Genomic DNA, 27304 nt, shown 5'->3' with positions numbered 1-27304 from the left:
ATGGTGAATGCCGATTAATACATCAGATATGTCAGACTGCATACGTTGAAGACTCGTTGTCAGCAGAGTTAGTTGTGCTGTGAGCCCTAGGTATGACTGAATTAGATGATCGCCATGATATGTTCCTCTTTCTCGGCTGATGGTTGCCACTTGTTGTTCCAATACCTTTAGGCGGTTGTCCATGGATGACTTATCCTTCCTGATCACGTTCATTGTGGAGTCGACAATTGACGTTTGATTTCGTAGTAGATGTAGCAGAAAGTCTTCGTTGGTTTGTACCTTTTCGATTACTTTGGCCATTTTCTCAGCATATGTAGAGTCAAGTACACCGAATAGCTGGTGTGCCACGTTTCCTACTATATCCAGCGGTGATCTGCGTTGTCGAGAGGCCTTCATTAGCATATTTCCTGTTTGTAGTTCTTTGTACAAATGTTGAAAGTGTTGAAATATGGAGTTGCACGCTGGAACATTTTTTAGTTCAGGGCACATGTGTCTTAGCTCGGACATTCCGGCTGACATGACTTGCATATCCTTCCAATATGGATCCAAGTCGTAGTATACAATCATGGTCCATTCGGAAGTGGTCATTCTTGAGGTTCCAAGTTTCTCATAGAATATTCCAGGCTTGTTTGCAAATTGCGTCACATTTATTGATTGTGAAAATGCTAATGGCAGCATGAGAAGTAACACTACCAATGTGGATGTTAGTGTAGGTAATGATAACCTTTTTCGCTGTGTTGGTGGCTCCTTTATTTCCGCAATGTCTTGAATAGCATTTTTTGAGCGTTTTGTTGCTACCTCCTCTGAGAATAATGGGGCGAGACGACTGATGGGGCGTTTGTATACGCCGGACGATGTTTTGACATCAACCACTCGTACATGGTTGTCTTGCCCAGGATAAGTTTTGATGATGCGACCCATTGGCCACTTCATTACTGGAAGGTTGTCTTCCTTCACCAAAACTAATAATCCTTCGGTCACGTTTGGAGCGGTGGTTTTCCATTTATGGCGAGTTTGTAGTTCGTGGAGGTATTCCGTAGACCATTGTTTCCAAAATGCATGTTTTAGGCGTGAAACCAATTCCCAGCGCTTAACCAGAGTTTTCTCTTGACGATCGGTGTTGACGTCAGGTGCTGCGGTCAAAGGTTCACCGATCAGGAAATGCCCTGGAGTAAGCGCACTTGTATCCGTTGGATCATTTGACATTGGAGTTATGGGTCAGGAGTTGAGAATTGTTTCAATTTCGATTATGACTGTGTTCAGCTCCTCAAACGTCAAGGATGCTGTTTCTGTGGTTGTAACTAGCAGCCTTTTCGCTGATTTTACCGCAGCTTCCCAGAGGCCGCCAAACGATGGGGCCCGAGGAGGAATGAATTTAAAATCCACTTGTTTTTTGTTGCAATGATTTGTGATCAGAGCATGTGCCTTTTCGCTAAATATTGCTTCTTTCAATTCCTTTAGCTTGTTATTTGCGCCGACGAAATTTGTTGCGATGTCGCAATGAATAGTCTGACACTTCCCGCGTCTGCTAAGGAATCGCCGGAGTGCTGCCAAGAATGCATCTGTGGTTAAGTCACTTACTAACTCCAGATGTACAGCCTTTGTGGAGAAGCAGCAGAATACGGCAATGTATGCCTTATCTGGCCGTTTTCCTCGGATTTTATGGTGGATCATAATTGGTCCACAGTAGTCAACGCCTGCATTAAGGAATGGGCGTGCTTGCGTGACTCTTTGTGCTGGAAGATTGCCCATGATCTGGTGCATCAGCTTTGGTCTGGCTCTGGTGCATCTAATACAGCTATGTATGATGCTTCTAGCCATCGTCTTGTCGTTGATAATCCAATATTGTTGTCTTGCAATTGCCCTTAATGCTTGGGCACCGCAATGCAGATTTTCCTCATGAAGCTCACGCATAATCATTTTGACTATTGGGTCGTTGTACGGTAGCAGGATTGGATGTTTTGCGTTGAACGGAATTTGAGCTTCTTCGAGTCTTCCGCCAACTCGGATGAGCTCATCATCTCCTAGTAAGGGAGATAACGAAATGATCGAACTCTTTTTATCCACTGTTTTATAGCGTTTTAGTTGTTTTAAATCCGCTGTGAACTCAACTTGTTGAATCGTTCGTAGGATCAAAGTGCGAGCACGCCTTAGTTCTCCTGCGCAAAGTGTCGTTGTAGGTGCCCTATTAGTTTTGTAGCAGAAGCGAAACATGTACGCTACAATACGTTGTAGTTTGTTGAACGAGTTGCTATGTCTGCATGTGTATAACTCTTCTCCGAGAGAGCTAGATGCGACTGGCAAGCTGACATGCTTAGCCTTTCTCTCGAGATTGCTGGGCTCAATGATGGGTGGTTTTGTCCATTTATCTCCTGATCCGTGCAAGAATAATGGTCCGTATAGCCATAGACTATGATCCCTTAGCTAGCTTGCTAGGATTCCTCTTGAAAGGACATCTGCTGCGTTGTTGGCTGATGAAACATGACGCCATTGTAATTGGTTAGTCAATGCCTGGATTTTGGCGATTCGATTTGCCACGAATGTGTGGTATGTGGACGCCGATGCGTTAATCCAGGACAGTACAACGGTGGAATCAGTCCAGAAGCTTCCTGATACTGTGTCAAGATTCATATGGAGATCCTTTCTAGCTCGATTGGTGAGTTCGGCACCTAAAACTGCAGCGCACAGTTCTAGACGTGGTAGGGATTGTTTGGCGGTGGGTGCTACTCGAGATTTTGAGCATAATAGTCGTACAGAGACCTGATTGTTTTTGTAGGTGGCTCGTACGTACACTGCCGCGCCATAGGCTCGTTCCGATGCGTCTACAAAGGTATGTAGATCCTGGGTGACTGGCACTTTTCCATCATATACGTGCCGGAAAATCTCCATTGAGTTTAATGATTGTAGGTCCTCCCGGTACTCCTTCCATTCGTTTTGGAGTTGTAATGGCAGTTCATCGTCCCAATCGAGTTTAATCTCCCACAGCTGTTGCATAAATATTTTTGCCTTGACTATCACCGGGGCAAAGAGACCCAATGGGTCAAAGATTTGGGCCAATTCTGAGCACACGACCCTTTTGGTGATGCGTGTTGCTTGGCCTTTTGTGGTTCGTCCTCGCAGTTGGTCTTGTTTTGGCATCCAAATGAGACCCAGCGTTTTCACGCTGTATTGCTCTAATGTTTCACCTAGTTTGACGTCGTTTACAATGTCCTCTTTAGGGATTCCTTGCAAGAGCTGGTCGTTGTTGGAGCACCATTTGCGAAGTTTAAGGCCGAACGGTAGCAATATTTTATTAAGTTCTTGTTGAACTTGTATCGCTTCCTGAATGGTATCCGCGCCAGTAAGACAGTCGTCCACATAGAAATCGTTCTTCAATGCAGCAGATCCAATAGGTAATCTGTTTTGGCTCCGAGTTGCCAAATGATCCAGACATTTCGTTGCCAGGAATGGAGCAGATGTGGTCCCATATGTGACTGTTTTTAAGCGATAGTACCTGATATCTTCAGATGGATTGTTTCTCCAGACTATCATCTGATGAAACTGATCCTCTGGACTTATCCACACTTGTCGGTACATTTTCTCGATGTCCGCTGTGAATACGTACTTATGTATACGAAAACGTAGTAGAATGGACATAAGTTCACTCTGAACTGTGGGTTCGGCATGCAGAATGTCGTTTAGAGACTTTCCACTTGTTGATTTACATGATGCATCAAACACGACCCGTAACTTTGTGCTGGTGCTCTCAGGTTTGAGTACACAGTGGTGTGGTATGAAGTAGTGTCTCTCCGGCACTTGAGTTGCTGGGACCATCTTCATGTGTCCAAGTCCTTCATATTCATTCATAAATTCCACATAGCCGTTCCAGGTGTCTGGTGAAATCCGTCGCTCTAATGCCAGGAATCGTTTCGTTGCAGTTTCCAAAGACCCCCCCAGGGCTGAAGAGTGTTCGGAAAAAGGGAGTTTTACTATCAACCTGCCATCCGATGCTGTTTGTAAGTTCTCTATAAAGTGAGCTTCGCAATGTGCTTCGATTGGCGTGCGTGGTTTTTCTTCCGTCTCTAAATTGTCCAGAGTCCAGAATTTTTCCATTAGCTCGTTGAGTCCAATTGCACAAATGGATGCGGAGTTGTGTGCAGACCTGATTTTTCCTGCCACAATCCATCCCAATTTTGTATTTTGCAGCAACGGACCTCCTGACTTTGGCTGTTTTTGGTCTGGGAGTAGTAGCGAATAATAGTGTTCTGCTCCGATGAGCATGTCGACCTTTCCCGGTTTATAGAAATCCGGATCTGCCAATGGGCAATTGTTTGGTATGTTCAAGTTCATTTCATCGAGTGCCTGCGCTGGTTGATCAGCAATTATCTGAGGTAGTACGAATGCTTCAATTCTTTGCGTAAATCCGCCGTGAAGTGATTTTATTAGAACATTTACTCGTGCTCTGCTGGTCTTTGACTGACCTCCAATTCCTTCGATGCGTAATGTTGTATCATTAAATTTTACTGACAACGGCAGAATGTGCGAGCGAGAAGGAAAATGAGATGCGTTGTCGTTGGCGGGAGGGGGAGGGGGAGGGGAAGCAACTGAAAATTAATTTCTTCATTCTGGCTATAATTATGATCCGATCTGATTCAGATGTGGCAATCTGGTAGATATGGGCATTCTCTACGATACTGCGTTTTTAGTTTTATCGTATCTTTAAAACTGTGCCTGCCACAGATTTTCGTCTTTTGTGTGGGCGGAAGGGGGCGGGGCGAAATTTGGAAATACACTTGTAGCAGTGTGATATCACATGAGTCTGGAAACCAAATTTGGTTTCTCTAGCTCTTATAGTCTCTGAGATCCAGGCGCTCATCAAGACGGACAGACGGACGGACAGACGGACATGGCTATATAGACTCGGCTATTGATGCTGATCAAGAATATATATACTTTATGTGGTCGGAAACGTTTCCTTCTCTGCGTTGCACACATCCACTTTTACCACAAATCTAATATACCCCTTAACTCTTTTTTGAGTACGGGTATAAAAACAGCCACTCCACCTCAGAGAACTGGCACAGTTTATAAAAAGCGCTAATATGGACTTTTAAGCATTTTGTGATAAATCATTTTAGATTAATAAAGTATAGGGAAGGGACTTTTTACAAGCAATATAACGCCTGTCAAGCTCGCTGACAGGAAGTCTGTGCAGGCCAAATTTCAAATAAAATAAATAACAATAAACAACAACCAAACTACCAAAAAAATACAAATTTTACAAACAAGATTTAAACAAAACATTCGGAGGTTTACACACTTCGATCTGTTTGTCAAACTCTCAAGATCTCACTAAACACATATTTCTGGAGACACACCTTGGGCCCATCAAGCGTCCGAACCTGAATAATCGGACAATAAGTCACACACTAATTACACCCAACACAAAATCTGGAGATATAGTTTTCGTCTAATCAAGCGTCCTTTCCTGCAAAACTAGACAACAAGTCACACACCAGTATCTGATCAATGTGGCAACGCAGCTGCGATCAAACCCCTGTCATGCGATGATTTAATCAAAAAAAAATTAAAGCGGTACGAAATAAATTAAAAATAAGATTAAATTCGTATTAAATAATTTCAACACTTTCGTAGAAAATGAGCGACACGAGCGGACCGGGCAAGAGTCCGGCGCCCAAGGCTAAGCCAGAAGGCAGCAAGTGGCTGGATGAAGGGTCCAAGGTCGTTTTCTTTGACTTGGAGGATGAAGATGAGGGGATCACCAGCTATTCGCAAAGCAATTCGCTGTCGCATATTTGGGAGCAGGGACTCCAGCAGCAGGCACAGATACACAAGCTCAAGAAGATGATAAAATCGAAGTCGCACGCGCACGTCAAAGTGGCCCAGCGGGCCGCAGAGACACGCAAAAAGTTGGAGGAGGAGCAGAAACGTGCGGGCAGCATGGAGCAGCAGCTGAAGCGAGCCTGTCAGGAGAAGCAGCAATCGAAGGATTTACTGGCGGACACGCAGGTGATACGCCGGAGTCTGGAGAGCCGCCTCGATAAACTGAGCGAGAAGAAGAAGTGGGCGGAGCAGTGCAATACCCAGCTGGAGTCCAAGCTGCAGCAGACCCTCATCCAGTGCAAGCAGCTCGATGAAAAATGCGCCCATAGCGGCGAGCTGCTGGATATGAAACAGATCGACTTCGATAGAATCACAAAGCGATACAACGCCCTGGAGTCGGACTTTGAGGCCATGGTGCTGAAGAAGGAGGTCCAGATACATCAGCTGAAGGGCTCGCTCGAGCTGGCCCAGAATCGATGCCAGCAGCTGGAGCCGGAGAACGTGCGCCAGCAGCAGTACATCCAGCAGCTGGAGGCCAGGCGGGCGACCTTGGAGCACGGCAATGCCCAGCTGAATAGCCACATGGAGGAGACCCTGGCTGAGCTCAGTTCCCTCGATGATCTGTTGCTCAAGAATAATATGTCTCGCGTGGGCCTCAGTCGCGCCGATCGCATTGGCAAACTCAATGAGGAGCTGCCTCGGGCCATGGGCAGTCCCCAAAGCCTGACAGATGATCTGCAAAAGCTACTGGAAGAGCGGAACAAGGAGCTGCTCCTGCTGCGTGAGCAGGAGCAGGAGGCACTACGTACTGTGACCACATTGAGTAAGGAGAAAACGCGACTGCAGCTGCGCCTTGTGCAAATGGAAAAGGAATTGGGCGCAGTGAAACAAAATTTGGCGACAACCTATTCGCAGCTAGAGCAGAAAATTAATCCGTTGATAGCTGAACGGGATGCGCTGCGCAATCGCCGCCAGAAGGCCGACAGCCAGCTGAAGAGCATTCAACTGGACATGCTGCAATTGAGCGAGGAAAACAAGCATCTCAAACAGGAATGTGATCGGCTGAAGGAGGACAACTGGCGCATGTCCACGAAGCGGGAGACAGCGGATGCGCTGCGCCTGGAGCTGGATCGGCACCAAGGCCTCTTGGTGGCTGCCCAAACGGAGGTGGATCGACTGACCCAGCTGCACTCAGAGACCTCACACGAGAAGGATGTGCTCAGCTACGAGCTGCAGGAGCAGCGCGAACAAATCGCCAAGCTCGAGCAAAGTCTACAGAGCGTAGAGTTCAATGCAGAGCAGCAGGCCAAAAGGCTGGCGTCGGAGAAGAAGAGTCTGCAGAGCGAGCTGCAGCAGTTGCAGAGCGAGCTGCAGCAGTTGCAGGCGAAATGTGAGCCAGAGAACTGCAGTAGCTGTGCGAAGAAGTTGGCTGAAATTCGAAGTGCTGAGATTCAAATGAGCAGGCTGCAGAAGAGCAACAAGAGGCAGGCGAAAATCCTAAAGGAACAGGAGCTGCAGCTCACGCTGCAGAGCCCCTGCGCTCGCACCCCAGCTATGGACATTTCCACCACGCAGCAGAGTCTGCTCATGGCGCTCAAGGAGAATGCCGAGCAATTCAAGGAGTTTATCAATCAGCAGGAAAAGCAGGACACCAGTATTGATGCCACGCCCACCCATTCGAACATGAAACATTTTGGTTAAATTTGCTGCAATTGTTTTTGGTTTTTGTTTTGATTAAATCAGCCAACCATTGGCTGATCAGAGATCAATGTCTTTTCTTGTATTGAGTGCAGCTCAGTCTTCAGTCGAGAGGTATAGCAGGCCGGCTACTAGGCCCAGTCCGATATATCGTGGGGCCACGCTTAAGTAAGCTTTTCGGCTACGAGTATACACCATTATCTGAAGTATCACTTTATCACTCACTCTTAATAAAACGTTCGTCGTGTTCACATCGTTCGTCGTGTGTTCTCATTTTACAATTTCACTGTGCAGGCAATTTCTCGCTAACAAAGACGAGTTACACTGGTACCTTAGAAGAATTTAAAACTTTCTTATAAACACATTAAACATTAATTATAAACACTGTAAAAAGATTAATGTAAGAGAAAAAGAAATGACAAAGAACAAAGAAGAATACTCGGGGGAGGAAACACTAGTCAACACGATTTTTCCTCAAGGAACAAAACCAACTTTTTCTTAAAGATTTGGGGCTTAGTTTGGTTTGATGGTTTGATGATATTTTTTTTTTCTATGGCCAAACTTTTTTTTTAAGAATTTTTGAAAACTGGGATTTTTTTTAAGCTTTTTTCAGAGGTGCCGCTTTTTTTTCACATAGTCTGGTTTGATGATTTTGAAAAAGCTGACAATTAAACAGCTAAACTGTGTGTGATTTCTGCTTACCGTCTGGGAAATATAAAACATTGAAATGCAAAAATTATGGCGATTTTTGACTTTAAAAAAAAAAAAAAAGAAAAAAAAAAAAGATTCCGCCCCTTTTTTTTTTTGGGGGAAAGGAGTAGGAGTCGTGTAAGGTTTGTCATTAAAATCTATGAAAGACTTTGGAGCTAAATTTCGTTAACCAAACCTAAAAAATGAAAAAATTTAACAAAAAATACCTTTTGGAAGGTTGCGGGCCCAACTTACCCAGACGGTAAGCTGAAATCACAAAGTGATTGGGCTTAACTTCTAGCTGTTTTAATTGTCTTTTCAAAATAGCAAAGTTCTTTACCATCAGACGTAAGATACTAGAGTTATGTGAAAAAAACAAGCGCTACCTCTGAAAAAAGCTTAAAAAAAATACCAGACTTCAAAAATTCTTCAAAAAAAAAAGTTCTGCCATGGAAAAAAAACCATAATTCTTTAAACAATTTTAAAGCCCCATATCTATCAGAAAAAGTCGGTTTGGATCCTTGAGGAAAAAAAAGTTGGATTTTGTCGAGTAGTGAAATCAGAGCCAGATTCTCTGAAATCTTGGAAAAATATTCAAAAGAAGGCTGGAATATTCTGTCCACAGATGCATCGGTCATGTAGGACAGGTGTGGTATAGGAATTGTAGAGTTACCTAGTGGTAATATATATAAATATAGAACAGTAACTAGGCTTTCATCAGTAGGGGCCGAACTGATAGGTATAAAAAAAGCGAGTGAGATATGTGCCAATAATGGATACAAGAAAGCCGTGGTCTAGGAGCGATAAAACTAGTAAACAATAAACAAACAGACTCATACATAGTAAGAGAAATTCACAATATTATCGACACATCAGGCGTGCAACAACTGGATATTCTATGGATTCCAGGGCACAAAGGGGTAACGATAAAGATGCCATACGAGAAGGGGAAATCATTTACATACAATTTAGTGTAAAAGAAGCCTTAAGGGAAATTAAAAACTCCTTGGAACACAAAGTGGAACGAGGAGTATAAACAAAAATGTACTAACAAGTGCACCAGCTTAATCGAAATCTTTCCAAACATACCCAAAAAACCATGGCACTATAATTTAAAATGGAATGCAAAAAGCATAAAGACAATAAACAGACTGATGACAGGACACACGTACGACAAAGCCTTTCTTTACAAAATGGAAGCGATTGATTCGGATATCTGTGAGACATGTAATGTCACAGAATCCGCTAACATCTGCTTTTTAAATGCCAAAGATTCGTCCGTCTCAGGGGTAAGTATCGAATTTTTAAATATTATAAGGATCTAAATGAACTCCTGATCAAAAAAGAGCCACTCCACCTCAGAGAACTGGCACAGTTTATAAAAAGCGCTAATATGGACTTTTAAGCATTTTGTGATAAATCATTTTAGATTAATAAAGTATAGGGAAGGGACTTTTTACAAGCAATATAACGCCTGTCAAGCTCGCTGACAGGAAGTCTGTGCAGGCCAAATTTCAAATAAAATAAATAACAATAAACAACAACCAAACTACCAAAAAGATACAAATTTTACAAACAAGATTTAAACAAAACATTCGGAGGTTTACACACTTCGATCTGTTTGTCAAACTCTCAAGATCTCACTAAACACATATTTCTGGAGACACACCTTGGGCCCATCAAGCGTCCTTTCCTGCAAAACTAGACAACAAGTCACACACCAGTATCTGATCAATGTGGCAACGCAGCTGCGATCAAACCCCTGTCATCCATGCGATGATTTAATCAAAAAAAAAATTAAAGCGGTACGAAATAAATTAAAAATAAGATTAAATTCGTATTAAATAATTTCAACACTTTCGTAGAAAATGAGCGACACGAGCGGATCGGGCAAGAGTCCGGCGCCCAAGGCTAAGCCAGAAGGCAGCAAGTTGCTGGATGAAGGGTCCAAGGCCGTTTTCTTTGACTTGGAGAATGAAGATGAGAAACAGAACGACTTCGATAGAATCACAAAGCGATACAACGCCCTGGAGTCGGACTTTGAGGCCATGGTGCTGGAGAAGGAGGTCCAGATACATGAGCTGAAGGTCTCGCTCGAACTGGCCCAGAATCGATGCCAGCAGCTGGAGCCGGAGAACGTGCGCCAGCAGCAGTACATCCAGCAGCTGGAGGCCAGACGGGCGACCTTGGAGCACGGCAATGCCCAGCTGAATAGCCACATGGAGGAGACCCTGGCTGAGCTCAGTTCCCTCGATGATCTGTTGCTCAAGAATAATATGTCTCGCGTGGGCCTCAGTCGCGCCGATCGCATTGGCGAACTCAATGAGGAGCTGCCTCGGGCCATGGGCAGTCCCCAAAGCCTGACAGATGATCTGCAAAAGCTACTGGAAGAGCGGAACAAGGAGCTGCTCCTGCTGCGTGAGCAGGAGCAGGAGGCACTACGTACTGTGACCACATTGAGTAAGGAGAAACGCGACTGCAGCTGCGCCTTGTGCAAATGGAAAAGGAATTGGGCGCAGTGAAACAAAATTTGGCGACAACCTATTCGCAGCTAGAGCAGAAAATTAATCCGTTGATAGCTGAACGGGATGCGCTGCGCAATCGCCGCCAGAAGGCCGACAGCCAGCTGAAGAGCATTCAACTGGACATGCTGCAATTGAGCGAGGAAAACAAGCATCTCAAACAGGAATGTGATCGGCTGAAGGAGGACAACTGGCGCATGTCCACGAAGCGGGAGACAGCGGATGCGCTGCGCCTGGAGCTGGATCGGCACCAAGGCCTCTTGGTGGCTGCCCAAACGGAGGTGGATCGACTGACCCAGCTGCACTCAGAGACCTCACACGAGAAGGATGTGCTCAGCTACGAGCTGCAGGAGCAGCGCGAACAAATCGCCAAGCTCGAGCAAAGTCTACAGAGCGTAGAGTTCAATGCAGAGCAGCAGGCCAAAAGGCTGGCGTCGGGAGAAGAAGAGTCTGCAGAGCGAGCTGCAGCAGTTGCAGAGCGAGCTGCAGCAGTTGCAGGCGAAATGTGAGCCAGAGAACTGCAGTAGCTGTGCGAAGAAGTTGGCTGAAATTCGAAGTGCTGAGATTCAAATGAGCAGGCTGCAGAAGAGCAACAAGAGGCAGGCGAAAATCCTAAAGGAACAGGAGCTGCAGCTCACGCTGCAGAGCCCCTGCGCTCGCACCCCAGCTATGGACATTTCCACCACGCAGCAGAGTCTGCTCATGGCGCTCAAGGAGAATGCCGAGCAATTCAAGGAGTTTATCAATCAGCAGGAAAAGCAGGACACCAGTATTGATGCCACGCCCACCCATTCGAACATGAAACATTTTGGTTAAATTTGCTGCAATTGTTTTTGGTTTTTGTTTTGATTAAATCAGCCAACCATTGGCTGATCAGAGATCAATGTCTTTTCTTGTATTGAGTGCAGCTCAGTCTTCAGTCGAGAGGTATAGCAGGCCGGCTACTAGGCCCAGTCCGATATATCGTGGGGCACGCTTAAGTAAGCTTTTCGGCTACGAGTATACACCAATATCTCAAGGATTATCGGAGTATTAGCCAACCATTCCCTATTCCCTACCAGCTATGTGATGTTTGAAGTTGTGAGGGATTCTTGTGACTTTTTTTTCATTTACAACCGTCTGTCATCTGGCTAAGTATCTGGCAGTATGCCTCAGCAACGGAAACTTACCAGAGCTTTCTTTATTTCTTTCTTTTGGCTGTGCTGGCGGCTTAAGTGAGCTGAAATATGTATATCGGGGCGTGGGAGAAGCTGAGGACAGTCGTGGCAGGTCGAGGCTGAATTATTTAAAGTTTATAATTGAAGTTGAAACAACAGACAGCGGACAGTGGACAGCGGACAGTGGAGATGCGGACAACGGACAGTAAGCTGCAAGTTTTCACTGTAAGATGCAGATGGAGGGTTGCATAGCAAAGGGAGCTTTGGTGTGGGAGTGGGCTGGAATGAACTGGGCTGGGCTTTAGCTGAATGAAGAAGCGCTCACTAAGTGCAAACACACACACATACGCACACTTCATTTGTACATGCATAAATTGTTAATTCTGTGCACAAGTTTAATGAGTCGTTGGCATGATGCTAGCAATCGATACTGTAGGCCTACACATATCGAGGAGGCACAGGCGAGGGTGACTGACAACTTGCACAATGGCCCTTGACATTTATCAAGAATGCTCGATATGGCCCGAGCCTCGACAAATTGAGCAGCTAACGGAGGAGACTGAGGGACTGAGAGAGCTGATGGTGTACTCAGCCTCAAAGTGCTCATTTTTCCCTTGCTTCTCCTGTTCTCCAGCTCCCTTTCTACTCCTGCAGCAACTTTAGCTCAATCGCATTTGTGGTTGCCAATCGAGGGAGCTGGCAGAGAACTCCCACAGGCAACACACTTCCCGAGAACACTCCACACTCCCACAGGCACAGACACGGGCTCGGAGTTATTGCCAAGACGCTCGACAGAAATTAAATGTCTCTCAAATGAAAGGAAAATCATTGCCAGCTGCTTCGGAAATGGATACTGCAATTAATATATATGGGAGGCTGAGGCTGCTCTTCTGACTGAGATTGGTCCTTCCTCTTCAGTCAGTTTCATTCAATCAGAGTCCTCAGAACGACAAAAACCTCGAATCGAAGTGTCTGTCTGGCTGCTTGCAACAGAGAATCAATTTACATATGCGGGCAGAGCACACTGTTGATTGTGCTGGGACAGGGACAAGTAGACTTCGCATCTCAGCAGACACAACGCAGATGGGTGACACAGAGAGCGCTGGTTAAGCTTGGTTCGTACTCATTCCACGCAACTGATTTTATTCGAATTTTTGAATATTTATTAGCTACCTCTACAGCTCTTTTTTTGACCCTTACCAACAAAAAGAATCAGCATGCGGCCGTTATATCTCGCTCACTCCGCCAGGTGGCGCACGCACACTGATCAGGGAAGAGCGAAAGAGATAGCAGGCGCTGTGAGCGTCGGAGATTCAGACACTGGAATTCATTTTCTTTTATTCAAATCTAATCCGCATATATAACGTAATCCTGGCACCTGCATGGAGGTATGGCAAACGAACCTGGACAAGATCAGGATGTTTCAGAACAAGACCCCCCGAAATATCTGTGGTGCTGAATGGTATGTCCGTAATAGAGACATCGCCAAAGACCTTGGGGTCCCCTCAGTCGGTGACATTATTAACGAACAAGCCACAAGATGCTTGACCAAACTAAGGAGCCACCCGAACGTCCCCTCTAGAAGATTGGTAGGGAGCAGAACCAGGCGAAGGTTAAATCGCATCCATCCGTCCGATTTGGCAACCAGGAACATATAAATTATTGTTGCAAAATCCCCGTATTCGTCCGTTGGTCCCGCATTTAACTTCAAATAGTGAATTATAAATAGAAAAAGAAATCCTTGACCCTTAACAAAAGTTGCTAATCAAAAGTAACAGTACGTTAAGTAATTGTACTTTATTGTCTCTGATAATTGTTTACAATAAACCTCATAATGAACCTAAAAAAAAAACGAGTAGGAACGTGTGAGTCGCTTCTGGGGACGCGACTCTACTTATACCCGTACTCAGTCAGTATATATATTTTTGGGATTATAATGGAAAAATCTCTATCAGATTTGTGTATTGAATTTATTCAAAGCGTTCAAAAAATTCATTGACTTTTGCCACCTCTTTGCGGCTGAGGCCCCACTGTGCGTCGGTAGATTTCTACTCCTGTCTACTCTATCCTATTTATCTTATCACCTCCCTCGGTTTCCGTTCCCTGGCTTTTCCGTAATACCACTCCCAACTAGATGCACGGGCAAATAACTGGAAGATTACCCTTATGAACCCATACACATATCCGACCAGAGATCAGCCGTGGATACAAGCCAATTTCCTGCTTCATTGCCCATATAACTTCTTCGTTACTCGTCACGAACCGTTTTAATTTCTACACTTAAGATTCGCTAGTATTTGCTAATTGCTACACAAGTTGATCGATTTACGGGTGCACTGAGACTCTTGAAATACATTTTTCAACAAATGCTTATTTGTAAATTCAGACATGAGTTGGTTAAAGTTGCGTTGTTCTGTGCAGCTCTGAGTCTCTACCAATAGCTGCAATTTTCTGAATCTCTCCTGTCAATTCATTCTTGTGGCATTGTCATTATGGCAACGCCTTTCTTTGCATTCTCAACATCCAAGACCCCTGCATCCAATTCCTCTGCAAGCCAACTCCCAGCTGCGTATCCTGGTGGTCTTGGGTTCTTATTCTTGCTGCTGCTGCTGTCGTTGTTGTTGATTTCTAATCAGAAACGTGTTTGCATGAACACAGAGCGGCAGATAGCGGGAGGACGAATGAGTGGGAGGCTGCTGTCGCCTGAGTAATGGCTGCAATAGACAACGTGCAATAAGGAACGGAACAGAAAAGAAACAAAATTGCACTGTGCATTTGCTGCGTGCGTGGTTTCATCTTCAATTCTGTTTGCCCCCTGCCACCAGTGAGACAGACAAGACTACAAGGCTACAAGGCGACATGGCAACAGCAGCAGCAGCAGCAGCCTTGTGCAACAATCAAGCCAGGCCACAAGTCAAAAGCCAAAACTTTATTTGCACAAAGAACGTTCGAAAAAGAGAACCTCAGAACATAAGTCTGTTTGCCCTTGGATGTTGCCCTCGGTACAGTGGAGTGGCAGAGGGTAGAGGGGAATGAAACAAAGAAATGGAAAGTGCGAATGGAAAGGGAATTGAAATTAAGAGCGTATCATTCATTCATTATTCATAGTTCCAGTGGCCTGAGTTCGGAAAGTGCAAATATCCCAAGACTTATTTGGTACAACATTTAACATTTGTACAAGCTTTGTACATGCTACAAATAACACACTTAATTTATAAAAGAAAAAAAACCGATGGGCTAGTTGCCCTTCTAGCCAAGAATATCGCCACGGTTTTATCCATGGATTAAAGTGGTTGGAGCTCAACAGAAAACTGAAGCTATGTTTGTTGCCTACCACTTGTAGATTCTTTGAAATAGAGCTGGGGGAGACATTCTATCCAAGGAACATGTCCCTGCACCGCAGGAGTGGGAGGGGAGTGCGAGTGCGCTTTTTTAGTGCTTTAATTCGGCTGGCATTGAATTCCCCACTTTATGTCGTGCTCTTGCTGGGCAGGTGGTTCCATACCACAGGGCCTGTGGTCCCCAACCTACAGGGTGAGCAGCCCATCCCTCTCTGTTGTCAGCTGTTTTACGGCTAGTTTATGACGTGCCTCATTCAGAGGCTTAAGTATGTACAAAAAAAGAGGAGAACAAGCAGAGAAGGCCAATGAGGAGACGAGCCGAAGCATTAGATACACTTCAATGATTCATTGGTCGTATGGCAGCCATTTATATGATGGCAAACACAAATGTGTAGTCTACTTTCTGGGGCTCGAATTTCAGCACTCAGACAATTTGGAGGATTATGCATAGGTGTACAAGGATCTTGGTGGATCGGTAGCTCCCCAAACTAAACGCTAAATATTCCAGATATTACAGATAGATTCGCTTGGATATGGATGATATGGTATTTGGATGGTATAGTTGGGCACATACCCCCTGCAAAGGGTATACAAAAATACGACCATGTTGGCCAACAAGGTGGAGGGCGACTGAAAAGGCAAACTTTTATACGATGCTGATGTAGCTGGCGTACACAACTTTTGCCTTTTACGAGCATGTCCTTTCCCCGTCTCCTTGTCTCCTTGTCGCCATGTTCGTCGTCTCCTATCAGTAACGGCTTGCCTCTCTCATCTCTTCGAGAGATGTGCGACTGTGTGTTTGTGTGTGTGTCCTTATGGCGTTTTGTGTGACATTTATTGTCATTTAACTGTGACAAAGTTTGGGGATAAGCACACGGAGACACACATACGAGAGTCATGTGCCTCGTCAGGCATCACTCCGCTAGACGAGGCAGATGATTCCACCACCGTGAAAATATCCGAGTTGAATAACACTGCGACTTTATGGTATACATTTGCGGCTTCCACAAGACAAAATGAAGAAGCCCAAAAGCCAAAATATAAATTCAGTGGATCAAAGTTTTGGTATTGGCAATAAATTTGTAATTGAAATCTTACGGGTCGTTGGTAACATTTTGTTTTTGCTCTATGATATGAGTACTGACACTGCAGTCCTAATTGATTCCGTGTGAGATATCACAGGAGCCCGAACACAAATTCCGACCACTGTAGCACTTATAGTCTCTGAGGCTTGTACGACGAGCACGACAGAAGGAAAGACAGACACAGAATCAGCTATTGGTACAAGTGTTCGTTTGTTACTTTCTTAAATGTGAAACAATTGTCTTTGGCTCATGTTCAACTTGTTGGAATTTTTGAAAATACATAAGTCCGTAAATTGTGACTTCTTTTTTTAGTTCATAAGTATAGTTCTGCTTGTGCGCTGTGCTTAGACGAATATGCCTTAAATATCAGAAAGAAATGGCACATTTTTTAATGGCTAACCCACGTGGGTTAACCCAAGGACTAAGCTTGATGGAATCCCCACCAGGTTGATGTCTTGATCGTCACCTGGCTGCGGTAGTATAGCCACTGGCAGTAACAACAGTCCCAAACCAATCTTCTTATTGAAGGCAAAGTTTGGACCGGAGACCAGAGCTCCGCACTGGGACTATCTCTTGCTATAGGTTTTTCAACGTTTTAACACATTAAATAAAATTCAATCTAATACTCGAATTCATTTAAAATAAAATTAAAATAAAAGCCATCAGAAAAATAGAAATTGATGCCAGGCATTTTTTTTTGGCTGTTGCTAAAAAGCGCGGAGAACTCGTGTGGATCCTCTGTGTTCTCTTTGTTTTAGTCACAAGTGCTGCGTGCGGAGAGAGAGCCGACTACCCATCGAGCTTTCAAATTGTTCGCTTTGCCGATGTTCTCTTCCATTCTCTTGCATTGTTTTGCTGTGTTTACTTTTGATGAGAAAATCAACTTTAACAGTTATTTGCGTGCTTTTTGTCCACGCTGTCGAAACACGTTTCGTTTGCAACTGGCAGCATCAGCAAACAACAACAACAAAAAGATAAGAGAGAATGGCTAGTTACTGTTACTGGCAACGACGCGTTTGATGCCCCTTAAAGATGCGTACATACATATGTACATATGTGATCATTTGTGTGATAGCTACAAACAGTTTCCATTAATCCTGCCATCTGATGGGCTGATCAAGAATAAATGTACATATGTACCTTATGGGGTCGGATCAGCTTTGTTCTGTGTTCTGTGTTCTGTGTTACAAGCATCTGGTCGAAATCATGGTACCCACTTTAGAGTGTACATACATACATACATATGTGTGTGCTCAGGTGAAATGGAAAACAAACGCACAGAAAGGCGGGAACAAAGCAAATAGAGCCCAAACAGTCGCAAAAAACAAAAGCGCAGGACGGATGTGCGGTACCTGCAGATGTGGAAGCGGAAAGCGAATGGTGGATGTGAGGGTGTGTAAGTAAACAAATAACGGGATATAATATTGCATCCGAATAAAAATGCCGTAAAAACTGCCAATATCTCTCTCAATTTGTAAAGTTTGTTGTTGAATTTTATTTGTGTACATATGTACGCTGTGTACACCACTGGCTACCACTCTATCTGTACCTGTACCTGTACTGGCACGGCACTCGTATCTGCATAAATTCCCGACACTCCCCGTCCTCCCGTCCCTGGCAGCAAGTAAACTCCACGACTCTGACGCTGCTCTTAATCAAAGTTGGCACAGCGAATATAAAAGTCACGATTTTATTTACAGACAATCAGAGCCGCCTTCAACAGTCTTCCATCTAGTTCTTTCTCCTGCCATCCACCGTCTCGCAACTGACATTCACCATGTCCAGGCCCAGGCCACGCCACGCCACCCACCTAAAACAATAGCAATGCAAATGCAGAGAAAGGAAAGAAAGCAGAAGTATAATAGAGGAAGATAAGCTTGTTTAGATGGATGGCAAACAAGAGCAGGAGCAAGAGCACAAGCGTGGTGAGTGCATGCGAGCCGAGAGAGAGAGGGAGAGAGAGACGACTAAAACCATTCTTTGATGGGATGTGTGTGTGTGTGTGTCCGTTGCCTCCGTTACCGTACGTTACTTCCTTGCCTAATTGACTCAAGTACTCAGCACCAAGGTGTATTTAGTAATACGGTGACGACATCACCATATCTGCTCTCATTCAAAGACCATCAACAACAACGATTGCTATCTCTTTCTAGAAACTAGATCTTGTGTCTCTGAGAGCCGAGAGAGCGAGTTGAAAAAGTCGATGGTCCTCAGCATAGCGGACGACGCATCGTCAACTTATCACTAAATTCGTCTTGCTCGGCACTTGGAGGAGAGGTGAGCCTTTGCGTTAACGGTTTGTTTGTGGTCATTTAAATCATTTCACTATCTCTTCATCAGCACTTTGGACTTACGTCTCTCATCGAGCACTTTGCGAAAATTATGGGGCAATTATGTGACATCGACTCGCCAATTTTTGCGTCAAGTCTGGCTGCAGTCTGAAAGTACTTGGACGAGGAGGTGGACAGGGCACAGCACACTAGACTACAAACTATGATTTAAACATTAAATCAAAAAATTGAAACGAAAAGGAAAACATTCGAAATGGCTGTCAGCTGCATAACAAAGATTCTTTCTCTCTGTCTTAAACTAAACCTTGAATAAACACAATATCAGTAAAACAAACAGAATCTAAACACACCGGGTAAGTGATTTAAAAAGTTAAAAATAAACACTTGCATACTTGTACGCTTACTTGCGGCAATAGTCAATATGAACTCCAGTCAGAACGTCGATAGCTCGGAGGAGCAGACCATGAAAAGTGACCCTTACTTCAGTGAGATCCTGAACAATTACAATTGCCGGGCCAAGCACCAAGAAATTGTATTGAAATACGGCAATCCACGTCGCGCCAGAGACTCAGTTGAGCCACGAACAAATTTGTGCACGCTGCGACCGTAATATAGCCTACCATAAAATAATGATCGCACGGGAGACCGAAACGAAGAACAAAGTGCCAGGGCTCCAAGGACACAAGCAATATTCCACACAAAAAATCAATAATTGTTGCAGGTACTTTCTGGTTAACGTTCGACACACTGTGCACAACTTTGACTCACAAGTTTCCTATCCAACAGCAGGGGGCGGGGCGTGGTGCAAGAACGCGGATGCATGTGAGTGGGAGCAAACTTTTCTTGTCAATTGAGAGGCAGGGCAGGCGAGTTCACCAGTAGAGAAGCCCCTCGCATTCCTCATCCCCTTAACTGAGCCAAATCCATGCTCATAACTAATTGCCAAAGCCGACGAAGTCGCCTTCGCCATCGCCAGTTGCCGTTGCCATCTTAAGTCGCCTTTGGCAGCATTGCAAAGTTTAAATTAAGTTGCGTGTCATAGTCGAAAAGTTTTCCACTTATTCAAAAGAAGAACGTGCTCTGCTCTGCCTTCTAGTATCCAGGAATGGGTCCAGTATCAATCCACAAGCATGGAAAAAAAAAAACACAAGCAACAAAAAAAAACGTACTGAGTACCTGCCGTGCCTGAAGCAAGTAAAAACATGCATATTTTTACATTGAGAAGTTACCAAGTTGCTAGGTACAAAGTGAGTCAGTCACATGTGCTGTTGCCATTGAAGGACGAACTGCGCCTAAAGCGACTATGATTCGAATAAAACTGATTAATAAATGATATTATGATTCGTGTATTGCAGCGAGTGGGCGCAAACAGCTTGGAGTGGATCTACAGCTACAATAAGCACAATTCCCTTTTTGATTCCCACTTTCCCATTTAATGCAGCGATTGATTGCTGACAGCTGCTTTCCAGCTTAAATATTTATATGTAATTTCTTTGGACATTAAGTTAATGCAAACAAACTAAATTAATAAATGGAATCTCAGCCGCCAAATAATGGAATACAATTTTATAGTTTAATTTGTTTTAAACTTGGCCTGAGGCTGTGGCTGGGGCTTGTGCTGTTGCGACTCCTCATAGTCGGAATAGTCGGCAATGTCACGACGCTTGGAAAGGGCCAGTGTCCAACAGAGAATCCACAGGGGCAGGAAAACCGTGCTAACGACAAAGTACAGCCAGTTGCCATAGATCTAGTGCAAGAGGAATGCGCATGTTAGGCAGAACAAATGCTTTAATGGCGATAACTTACCACACAGTCAATGAGACCATACGCGGAGGCATCCATGGCGGCGGTGGCTGCGCGCAATAGCAGCTTGTCAAGCTTCAGCTCGGGATACTGATAGAAGCTCATGCACAGAACGATGAGATAGACAACCACCATGGGGTTGACCAGCAGAGTGATGAGACGCGTCAGATTACGCATTGAACCGTTCCAGTTCTTCTCGCTGGTATCCAATGCTATTACCACCGGTACTGTGAGCACGGCCACAAAGAAGCCGAGGGCAAAGTTGAGCAGGCCGACGATGATCAGAGAGCAGCCAAAGATGAGCAGGAAACCCACGTGCAGCAGTTCCAGGCCGCCCGCCGGCAGGACAACGACAAAGGGCAGAATGAAACCGATGAGGGTCAGGAAGCTCAGCACGGAGGTGGTCAGTGGCGCAGCGCCCATCGGTATCTCCAGGAAGTACTGCTGCAGTGGCAACACATTTCCCAGATACCCGATGACCAGCACAGCCGTCAGATAGACCAGCACGGAGCCATAGGGCAGTCCCTCATCGAGATCGGTATCGGTGTCGTTGTCGGTGTCTGTGTCAGGCTCAGCCCCACTCTGTGTCTCAGCCGGTGTCGCTGTCTCTGTCCCTGTCGCTGTCTCTGTCCCTGTCGCTGTCCCTGTCCCTGTCTCTGGCTGTTGCACCTCAGAGTCCAGCGTTGACCAGGCTAGATAGGCCTTGAAGAAAGCGCAGGCGACGAGGGCCACCAGGGCAGGCATATAGTCACCAATGGAGATGTACCGATCATTGTTCACAATCACATAGAAGAAGAAGCTCTGATGGAAGCGCTCCAGCAGATTGTTGAGGCTGCGCGCAATACCCTCGATGGCCTTCAGCAGCGGCACAGCCGCCGAGCCGGCGTTACCCTTTAGAGTGGCATGCGTTTGTCGCTTGGCAGCTGCAATGGTCAGTGCATCGATGCGATAGCGATGGAACAGTCCGTGATTGCCATTGGGCACGCCTGACGACTGCGTCGCCAGCATGGCCAGCATCTGGCGCAGATTCTTCTCGAAGACAGACGGATTGGAGCGACGCTTCTTTCGAATGGTCTGCTTATAGCCAGAAATGATGCCCTCCCGTGCCATAATGCGCTGCACCAAATTGAACATGTCCAGGTTGGGCAGCTTGCCGTTGAGGCCTTCGATCTTGACATCCACATAGTCTGAAAGGCAATTGATTTAGATTTTGTTGCTTGTTGCTTGTTGCTTGTTGCCTGTTGCCATGGGAATAACTAACCAATTTCCAGATCTTGCACTTCGATGTTGAGAGCCGCCTGCAATGAGCCTGCACGTGCTGGCAAATTGCCCGGCAGCAGGTAGGCCTTGCTCACATTCAGCACGCGATCGCCATCGTGGTAGGCCTCCAGCCAGGCCTGCATTCCCAGCTGCTCCTGTTCGGTGATCAGAAATATCAGATCCTTAGCCCAGTAGTTCTTGCCTGCGTAAATGATTTAATTCAGTTAATTTGTACGCTCCCATGCGGCAGCAGATCTCAGCTCACAGGCACTTACGTCTGGCGAAATCGGCAAATGCCAGCAGCAGCGGCACACTGGGCGAGATGTCTGGGTGCACGGAGGAGGGGGCCCGGTAGGGTGCTGTGAAAACAATGCCCTCGGTGGAAGCGATGCGGGGTGCCCGCAGAATGCCGTATATGTTTTTGCCGTGATACTCCTTGCCCCCACCAAACGGATAGCGGAGCGTGTAGTTGTGTGTGTGCGTTTCCAGGCCGAACTCGTTCAATTTGGCCGCAATCCAGGCGTGCGGCGTCGTCGATATGTGTTCCTTGCGCTCGCGCTGCAGCTCCTCCAGCAGCTGGATGGCCAGCCGATTCGCATCGATGCGAATCTCGGGGTAGACCAGACCTAGGTCAGCCAAAGTAAAACCACTCTCAGATCGCTCTCAAGTACTTGGGCAAGAGACACTCACCTGGCGACAGGGCGTTCTCGGACAGATATGTGCCGTGGTTGAACTCGGGCAGGGCCAGGCAGGCGAGCCAAGCCACGCCGAGGACATAAAAGCCGCAGCACACCTTGCGCACATGCTTTGCCAGACTATCTACTATTTTGTTTTGCGTCGAAATCGACGGATCCGAAAGCAGGCCCATTATCGTTGCAACTCACTCACAATATCACAATTTCCATAAAAACAAATGAAACAAGGGCTGCTTTGAAAACAAGTTGGCGGCAAAAACGTTGCCCAACACTACTGCTACAACTATTCTTATTTCATTGATAGTTTCATTTTGATACCGATAACTTCGATAGTATCGATGTCACTATCGATGTATCGATATATGAATCACAGTCGATACTATCGATCCTTATGTGCAACAGCAATCGGTTTTGAATATTTACAACAAATCTTTTGTTTTATTTTATTTATTTATTATTATTCACAAAAATGTTAGCTGGCGCCGTTTTTTATATTCCAGTTAGACTTTATTTGCTCATTTTAATGGCCTACTGTCGAATCAGCAGCCAGCCAAAGCAGCCAGCTTGCCGACTAGATAATTGATTCTGATTAGAATTAGAAGCTACGCCCATTTTCAAAGGAAAGAGCATGGTAAGTAATTTCTTGCACTATCCCAGAGTACAAGTACAAGTCCCCGAAATTAATGGTCACACAATTGTTCTCGGGGATTCGAAAAGTGCTATATTTATGTACGCTGCTGTACACATAGCTTTCTTTTCAATTTTATTTGCATTATTCGGTTGTTTGTTGCTTGTTTTTCGTTTTGTTTTGTTTTTTTGTTGTTGTTTGCTTAAAGACTTAAAACATGAAATTTTGGATAATGTTTGTGCACATAAGTTAAATACAATTTGCATGCTGGCCATGTACATACATAATTCAGATCGAATTTTTTTTGCTTAATAATTTAGACAATTTTGTTAAATATAATAATTGATAAAGACAATTTGGAACCAATGATACATAATAATAGAGGATAATAAAGTGACGAAAAGGTATTATCCTCAAAGACCACGAGACTAGGCACAAAAAAAAAAAAAAGTGTTCTTACGCGTATTAATATAAGTGTAGCTTATGTCGGAATCTGGCCAAGTGCTATCGCATTGATGGGTAGCGGTGGCCGGGCTGGCGCCGGCATGTTGGTGGGGTTCCAGAACAGATAGCTGCGATCGATGGTCAGCTTGGGCTTCTTGAACTGCGGCAGCAGTAGGTGGTCGAATATGGTCTTGGTGGTCACACAGATGACATTCTGGCCCTTCCAGTACTTGATCATCTTCATTGACTGCAGCGTGTAGATGATGTCATCGTGGGTAATGCCGCTCACCTCACTCAGCTCCTTGATGGTGGTCTGCTCCAGCGAAACGCGATTGCGCATCAGCTCCAACAGAGTGTAGGCCCAGTAGCTGCGATAACTCAGTCGACCGAGATCCGACAGCGGCTTCTCTGGACTTCCAATGACGCCCTCTCTGCGGGACAGCTCGTAGCTGAAGGCGATCAGCAGCTTGCCAAAGCCCTTGCGCTGATGCGGTGGCAGTACCAAAATGCATGCCACATTGTTGTTGTCTGGGGATTTCTTCTCCTTGGAGAAATAGCCAACAATATGACTGCCTTCCCTGTCCACCTCGCACAGAATGTAGAAGAAGAACGGATCCATATCGAAGTACAGCACCTTGTGGTCGAGAAAGAGCTTGGACATCAGGCAGAGCAGCTGACAGTAGAGCGGCTCCTCCTTGCCGTTCACCTCGAAAATGGATACATTTCCCTTGCGATAGATCTCACGACCGGGCGGATGCCGCTTGCGGCACACATACGTATGGTAGCTGTAGCTCTTCCGCACTCGCATATACTTCAGGCAATATTCGCACACATACAGGGTGCGCGCCTTGCCGTAGTCGCCCGGAAAGGGGCTGAAGTACCAGGTGTCGATCTCATAGTTGCCAAACTGCAGCTTGTCGATGTACTTGATCTTCGTGATGGACTCGTGCTCCTTCTCGAGGGCTGCCTGGGAGGCGGTCAGCTCGGCATGGCTCTTCTGCACGTGATTGATCTCGTCGTAGCGTCGCTTCTGGTAGCGCGTCATCTTGCGGTCACTGTAATCGTAGCGATTATTCTCGCACGCCGACAGATAGTAGTCCTTGTTGCCCTCGCGCAGGGCACGCTCCTTTTCCAGCTCCCGCTGTTGCTGCTGCTGCTGCAACAGAATCTGTTGTTGCTGCGCCAGAAGCGCCTGCTGCTGCAGCATCTCACGACTGGTGCCCGGCTGATCGCTGTCCAATTGGAGGAGGCTGCTGGCCGTTTCTGTGATGCCGCCCAGGTCATCGGCATTGTCCGAGAGCCGATGGCGACCCACCCACTCGTCCAGGCGGCGATTGAGGCCCACATAGTGGACGTAGTACTCGTTGGGCATCAGAATGTTCTCGGTGATGCGCGACTGGAGCACGCGGCCGGCATGTAACGGTGCCGTCTTCGCGCCGAATGTAGTACACCTTCTCGGAATCCTCGTTGACTACGATCCCATCACCCAGATCACCCGATCCCGCCATTGCCTCTGTCTCCGTCTCCGCGGAATTGCTGTCATGCTCAATCAGTATGTAATCATCATCCTCCTCCTCCGACTCGTTCTCGGTGCTGCTGCTGCCGCTGCCGCTGCCGCCGCCGCCTGCCACTGCCGCTGGCACTGCTGCTGCTCTGGTCAGCGTCGCTAATCTCATCATCATCATCCGAAATGTTCTCCATTTCCGCACCGAGCACAGTGCGCATGGGTGGCGGTGGCATGCGGCGTCGATCGCCCGATGGTGGACGGTGTTTAATTTTATATGAATCAATCAGCTGACGCGCTGGTATCCGCGTCGGCGGATACTTATCCTTTTCCTGCTCCGGCTGTGCCTGGGGCGGAAATACAAGGGGCTGGCGCGGGTAGACAAACTGCTGATCCGGCGGCAGCTGGGCGCGCTGTGCCTGCTGCTGGATAGTCAAGCGGCTGGCGCGGATAGACAAACTGCTGGTTATCGGGCACCTGTTGCACCTGCTGCACCTGGGCGCGATGTGCTTGTGCTGGACAGTCAAGCGGCTGGCGCGGATATATAAACTGCTGGCGTGGCGGCTCCTGCTCCGGCTGCTGCTCGGCCCGCGGGGATCCCGCATAGTGATCTGGTATATAGGGAGGCAGATTAATATTGTCACCGCAATCCTTGGCTGGCAGGCCCGGCATTGCCACCGCTCCATCATACTCATCGGGATCAAGCTCGGGCTCGGAGTCGATCGGCCGCCGTGGCGGTGGCGGGGGCATATGGTGCTGGATAGGCGGTATATGCGGCATATTCGGCATTGGATAACGCAAAAGATTCACCCGCGGTGCGGGAATAGTCACCACCTCGGTGATAATCGGTTTGGTGGGTGCGTCTGGATCCATCATGGGGTAGCTAATGGGCCGGGGCAGATCCTCCACATAGATGACCGTGTCCACGGATGCTTCGTCTTTGGTTGAATCGTCGTAGTCATCGGAGCGCGAGCTTCTGCCGCTACTGGACGTGCTCGAGCTGCTGCTACTGCTGTCCTCCGTCACGGGGCTGTTTTCGTAGTGGGTCTTCTCCCGCTTAGCTGGCGGCTCGCCACTCTCCTCGGCATCCAGTGCGGTATTGACACAGCTCAGGTCCATGGACTGATCATGGACCACCTCGACGCCATCCGTGCCTGTCGGATCGATAATATCGATGGCATTCAGCTCGGCCTCCTCGCGCACCGCTGTAGTTTTTTCTTCTTCCGCCGCAGCATCAACTTCCACCATATAGCAGTCGGTGGTGACATCCAAATAGCGTGACTGCTCCTCGTAATGCGGTGGGCGCGACGGATCCTCGTAGGGTGGTACCTCGTAGGCCGAAGGTTCTTCGTATTGAACCCATCCGCCGCCGCGCGGTTGTTCACCGTAGCGCATGTCTACCTCGTCTGGCGACTGCACGTCTTCTATCTGCGAGTGCTCCTGGCCATCTTCGGTTCCTGGTTCATCTTCGCGCGAGTGCTCCTCTGCCTCAGCCTCAGCCTCAACCTCAACGGGCAGCTGTTCCTCGTCGCACGACTGCTGCTCTTCGTCGCGCAAGAGCCCCTCGTCCACGGAGCTTTCCTCGTTGCGGGAATGCTCTTCGTTCCGCGAGGGTTCCTTGTCGTGCGAATGTTCTTCGTGGGGCATGTTTTTCGTCTGGCAGGAGTATGCCTCGCCAGGCAAGTGCTCCGGCTCGAGTGGGGGTGCCTCCTCGCGGGAGAGCTCCCCTTCTTCGAAAGAGTGGTCTTCTTCGCGAGAGTGCTCCTCCTCCTCCTCGCGAGAAGGGTCTTCTTCGTGCGAGTGTTCCTGCTCGAGAGAGTGTTCCTGCTCGTGCGAGTGCTCCTCCTCGCGAGACTTGCTCCTCCTCGCGAGAGTGTTCCTCCTCGCGAGAGTGTTCCTGCTCCTCACCGCGCGACTGCTCCTGCTCCTGCTCCGGCTCCTGCTCCTCCTCGAGCGAGTTGTCATGGTCCACGTCCACGAGCGACCTGTCCTCCTCGCGAGAGTGCTCTTGCTCCGCGTCGCGCGAGTGTTCTTGGTCGTGGGAGTGTTGCTCGTCGCTCAAGCTAATTTTTTCGCGCAATTTTTCCTCTTCGCGCGGTCTGCGTTCTTCGTTGTACTCTTCCCCGCGCGAGTGTTCCACGTCCCCCTCGGACATCTTACAAAAATCACTTTCGCTCATTCGCTAACGGCAGTCCGTTTTACCAATTTCCAATTTAAATTTGTCAATGGAAAAAAATGCTTCGACTTGAGATGCCAAACAGCAGAGTACCATAGTAGGTCGATAGACTTTTCTAGTTTGTTCGATTTTGTCACCCCCCCCTCTACATAACACACTCTGCTACGTCATGGAGATGGGCATTTTG

The 27304-nt window shown here is 46.8% G+C and overlaps 4 protein-coding genes and 1 long non-coding RNA gene across 5 annotated transcripts; 3 read left to right on the top strand and 2 right to left on the bottom strand.

Moving 5' to 3' along the window:
- The first annotated feature begins 5319 nt into the window (after positions 1–5319).
- On the top strand, positions 5320–7651 carry LOC111080174 (paramyosin-like). The gene is made up of 2 exons (XM_022375643.2): positions 5320–5574; positions 5635–7651. Exon 2 carries the CDS (start codon positions 5638–5640, stop codon positions 7522–7524), a length of 1887 nt encoding a protein of 628 aa, XP_022231335.2. The 5' UTR covers positions 5320–5574; positions 5635–5637; the 3' UTR covers positions 7525–7651.
- Positions 7652–10079: 2428 nt separating this feature from the next.
- LOC121405483 (227 kDa spindle- and centromere-associated protein-like) lies at positions 10080–11549 on the top strand. Its single transcript, XM_041596186.1, has 4 exons — positions 10080–10349; positions 10419–10671; positions 10791–11238; positions 11312–11549. The coding sequence occupies exons 1-4, from the start codon at positions 10080–10082 to the stop codon at positions 11547–11549; spliced, it is 1209 nt and encodes a 402-aa protein (XP_041452120.1).
- Positions 11550–18911: 7362 nt separating this feature from the next.
- On the top strand, positions 18912–20153 carry LOC111080170. Its single transcript, XR_002608467.2, has 3 exons — positions 18912–18960; positions 19024–19328; positions 19394–20153. It is a non-coding gene; the product is annotated as an uncharacterized LOC111080170 (long non-coding RNA).
- Positions 20060–22644, bottom strand: LOC111080168 (glycosylphosphatidylinositol anchor attachment 1 protein). Its single transcript, XM_022375634.2, has 5 exons — positions 22361–22644; positions 21946–22296; positions 21672–21872; positions 20414–21597; positions 20060–20354 (listed from the first exon to the last, which is right to left on the bottom strand). The coding sequence occupies exons 1-5, from the start codon at positions 22536–22538 to the stop codon at positions 20181–20183; spliced, it is 2088 nt and encodes a 695-aa protein (XP_022231326.2). The 5' UTR covers positions 22539–22644; the 3' UTR covers positions 20060–20180.
- A 419-nt stretch (positions 22645–23063) lies between these two features.
- On the bottom strand, positions 23064–27249 carry LOC111080178 (males-absent on the first protein). The gene is given in 5 exon segments (XM_041596185.1): positions 23064–24854; positions 24856–25040; positions 25105–25243; positions 25275–26714; positions 26821–27249. Coding segments are annotated over 5 exon segments (3444 nt in total). The 5' UTR covers positions 27121–27249; the 3' UTR covers positions 23064–23474.
- Between the last annotated feature and the right edge of the window lie 55 nt (positions 27250–27304).

The sequence above is a fragment of the Drosophila obscura genome, unplaced genomic scaffold (assembly GCF_018151105.1).
Source record: "Drosophila obscura isolate BZ-5 IFL unplaced genomic scaffold, ASM1815110v1 contig_97, whole genome shotgun sequence".
In the NCBI taxonomy this organism is placed as follows: Eukaryota; Metazoa; Arthropoda; class Insecta; order Diptera; family Drosophilidae; genus Drosophila; species Drosophila obscura.
The sequence above is the reverse complement of the archived record's forward strand: the minus strand, read 5'-3'. Positions and strand labels throughout refer to the sequence as shown.

Excerpts from the sequence above, each read along its gene's own strand:
- LOC111080174 (XM_022375643.2), top strand. The coding sequence starts at position 5,638 with ATGAGCGACACGAGCGGACCGGGCAAGAGTCCGGCGCCCAAGGCTAAG.
- LOC121405483 (XM_041596186.1), top strand. The coding sequence starts at position 10,080 with ATGAGCGACACGAGCGGATCGGGCAAGAGTCCGGCGCCCAAGGCTAAG. Across the intron at positions 10,350-10,418 it reads AGCAGCTGGAGCCGGAGAAC|CTGAATAGCCACATGGAGGA; the intron begins GTGCGCCAGCAG and ends GGCAATGCCCAG. Across the intron at positions 10,672-10,790 it reads ACGTACTGTGACCACATTGA|CTGAACGGGATGCGCTGCGC; the intron begins GTAAGGAGAAAC and ends ATCCGTTGATAG.
- LOC111080168 (XM_022375634.2), bottom strand. The coding sequence starts at position 22,538 with ATGGGCCTGCTTTCGGATCCGTCGATTTCGACGCAAAACAAAATAGTA. Across the intron at positions 21,598-21,671 it reads AGTGCAAGATCTGGAAATTG|ACTATGTGGATGTCAAGATC; the intron begins GTTAGTTATTCC and ends ATTGCCTTTCAG. Across the intron at positions 20,355-20,413 it reads ATGGTCTCATTGACTGTGTG|ATCTATGGCAACTGGCTGTA; the intron begins GTAAGTTATCGC and ends CTCTTGCACTAG.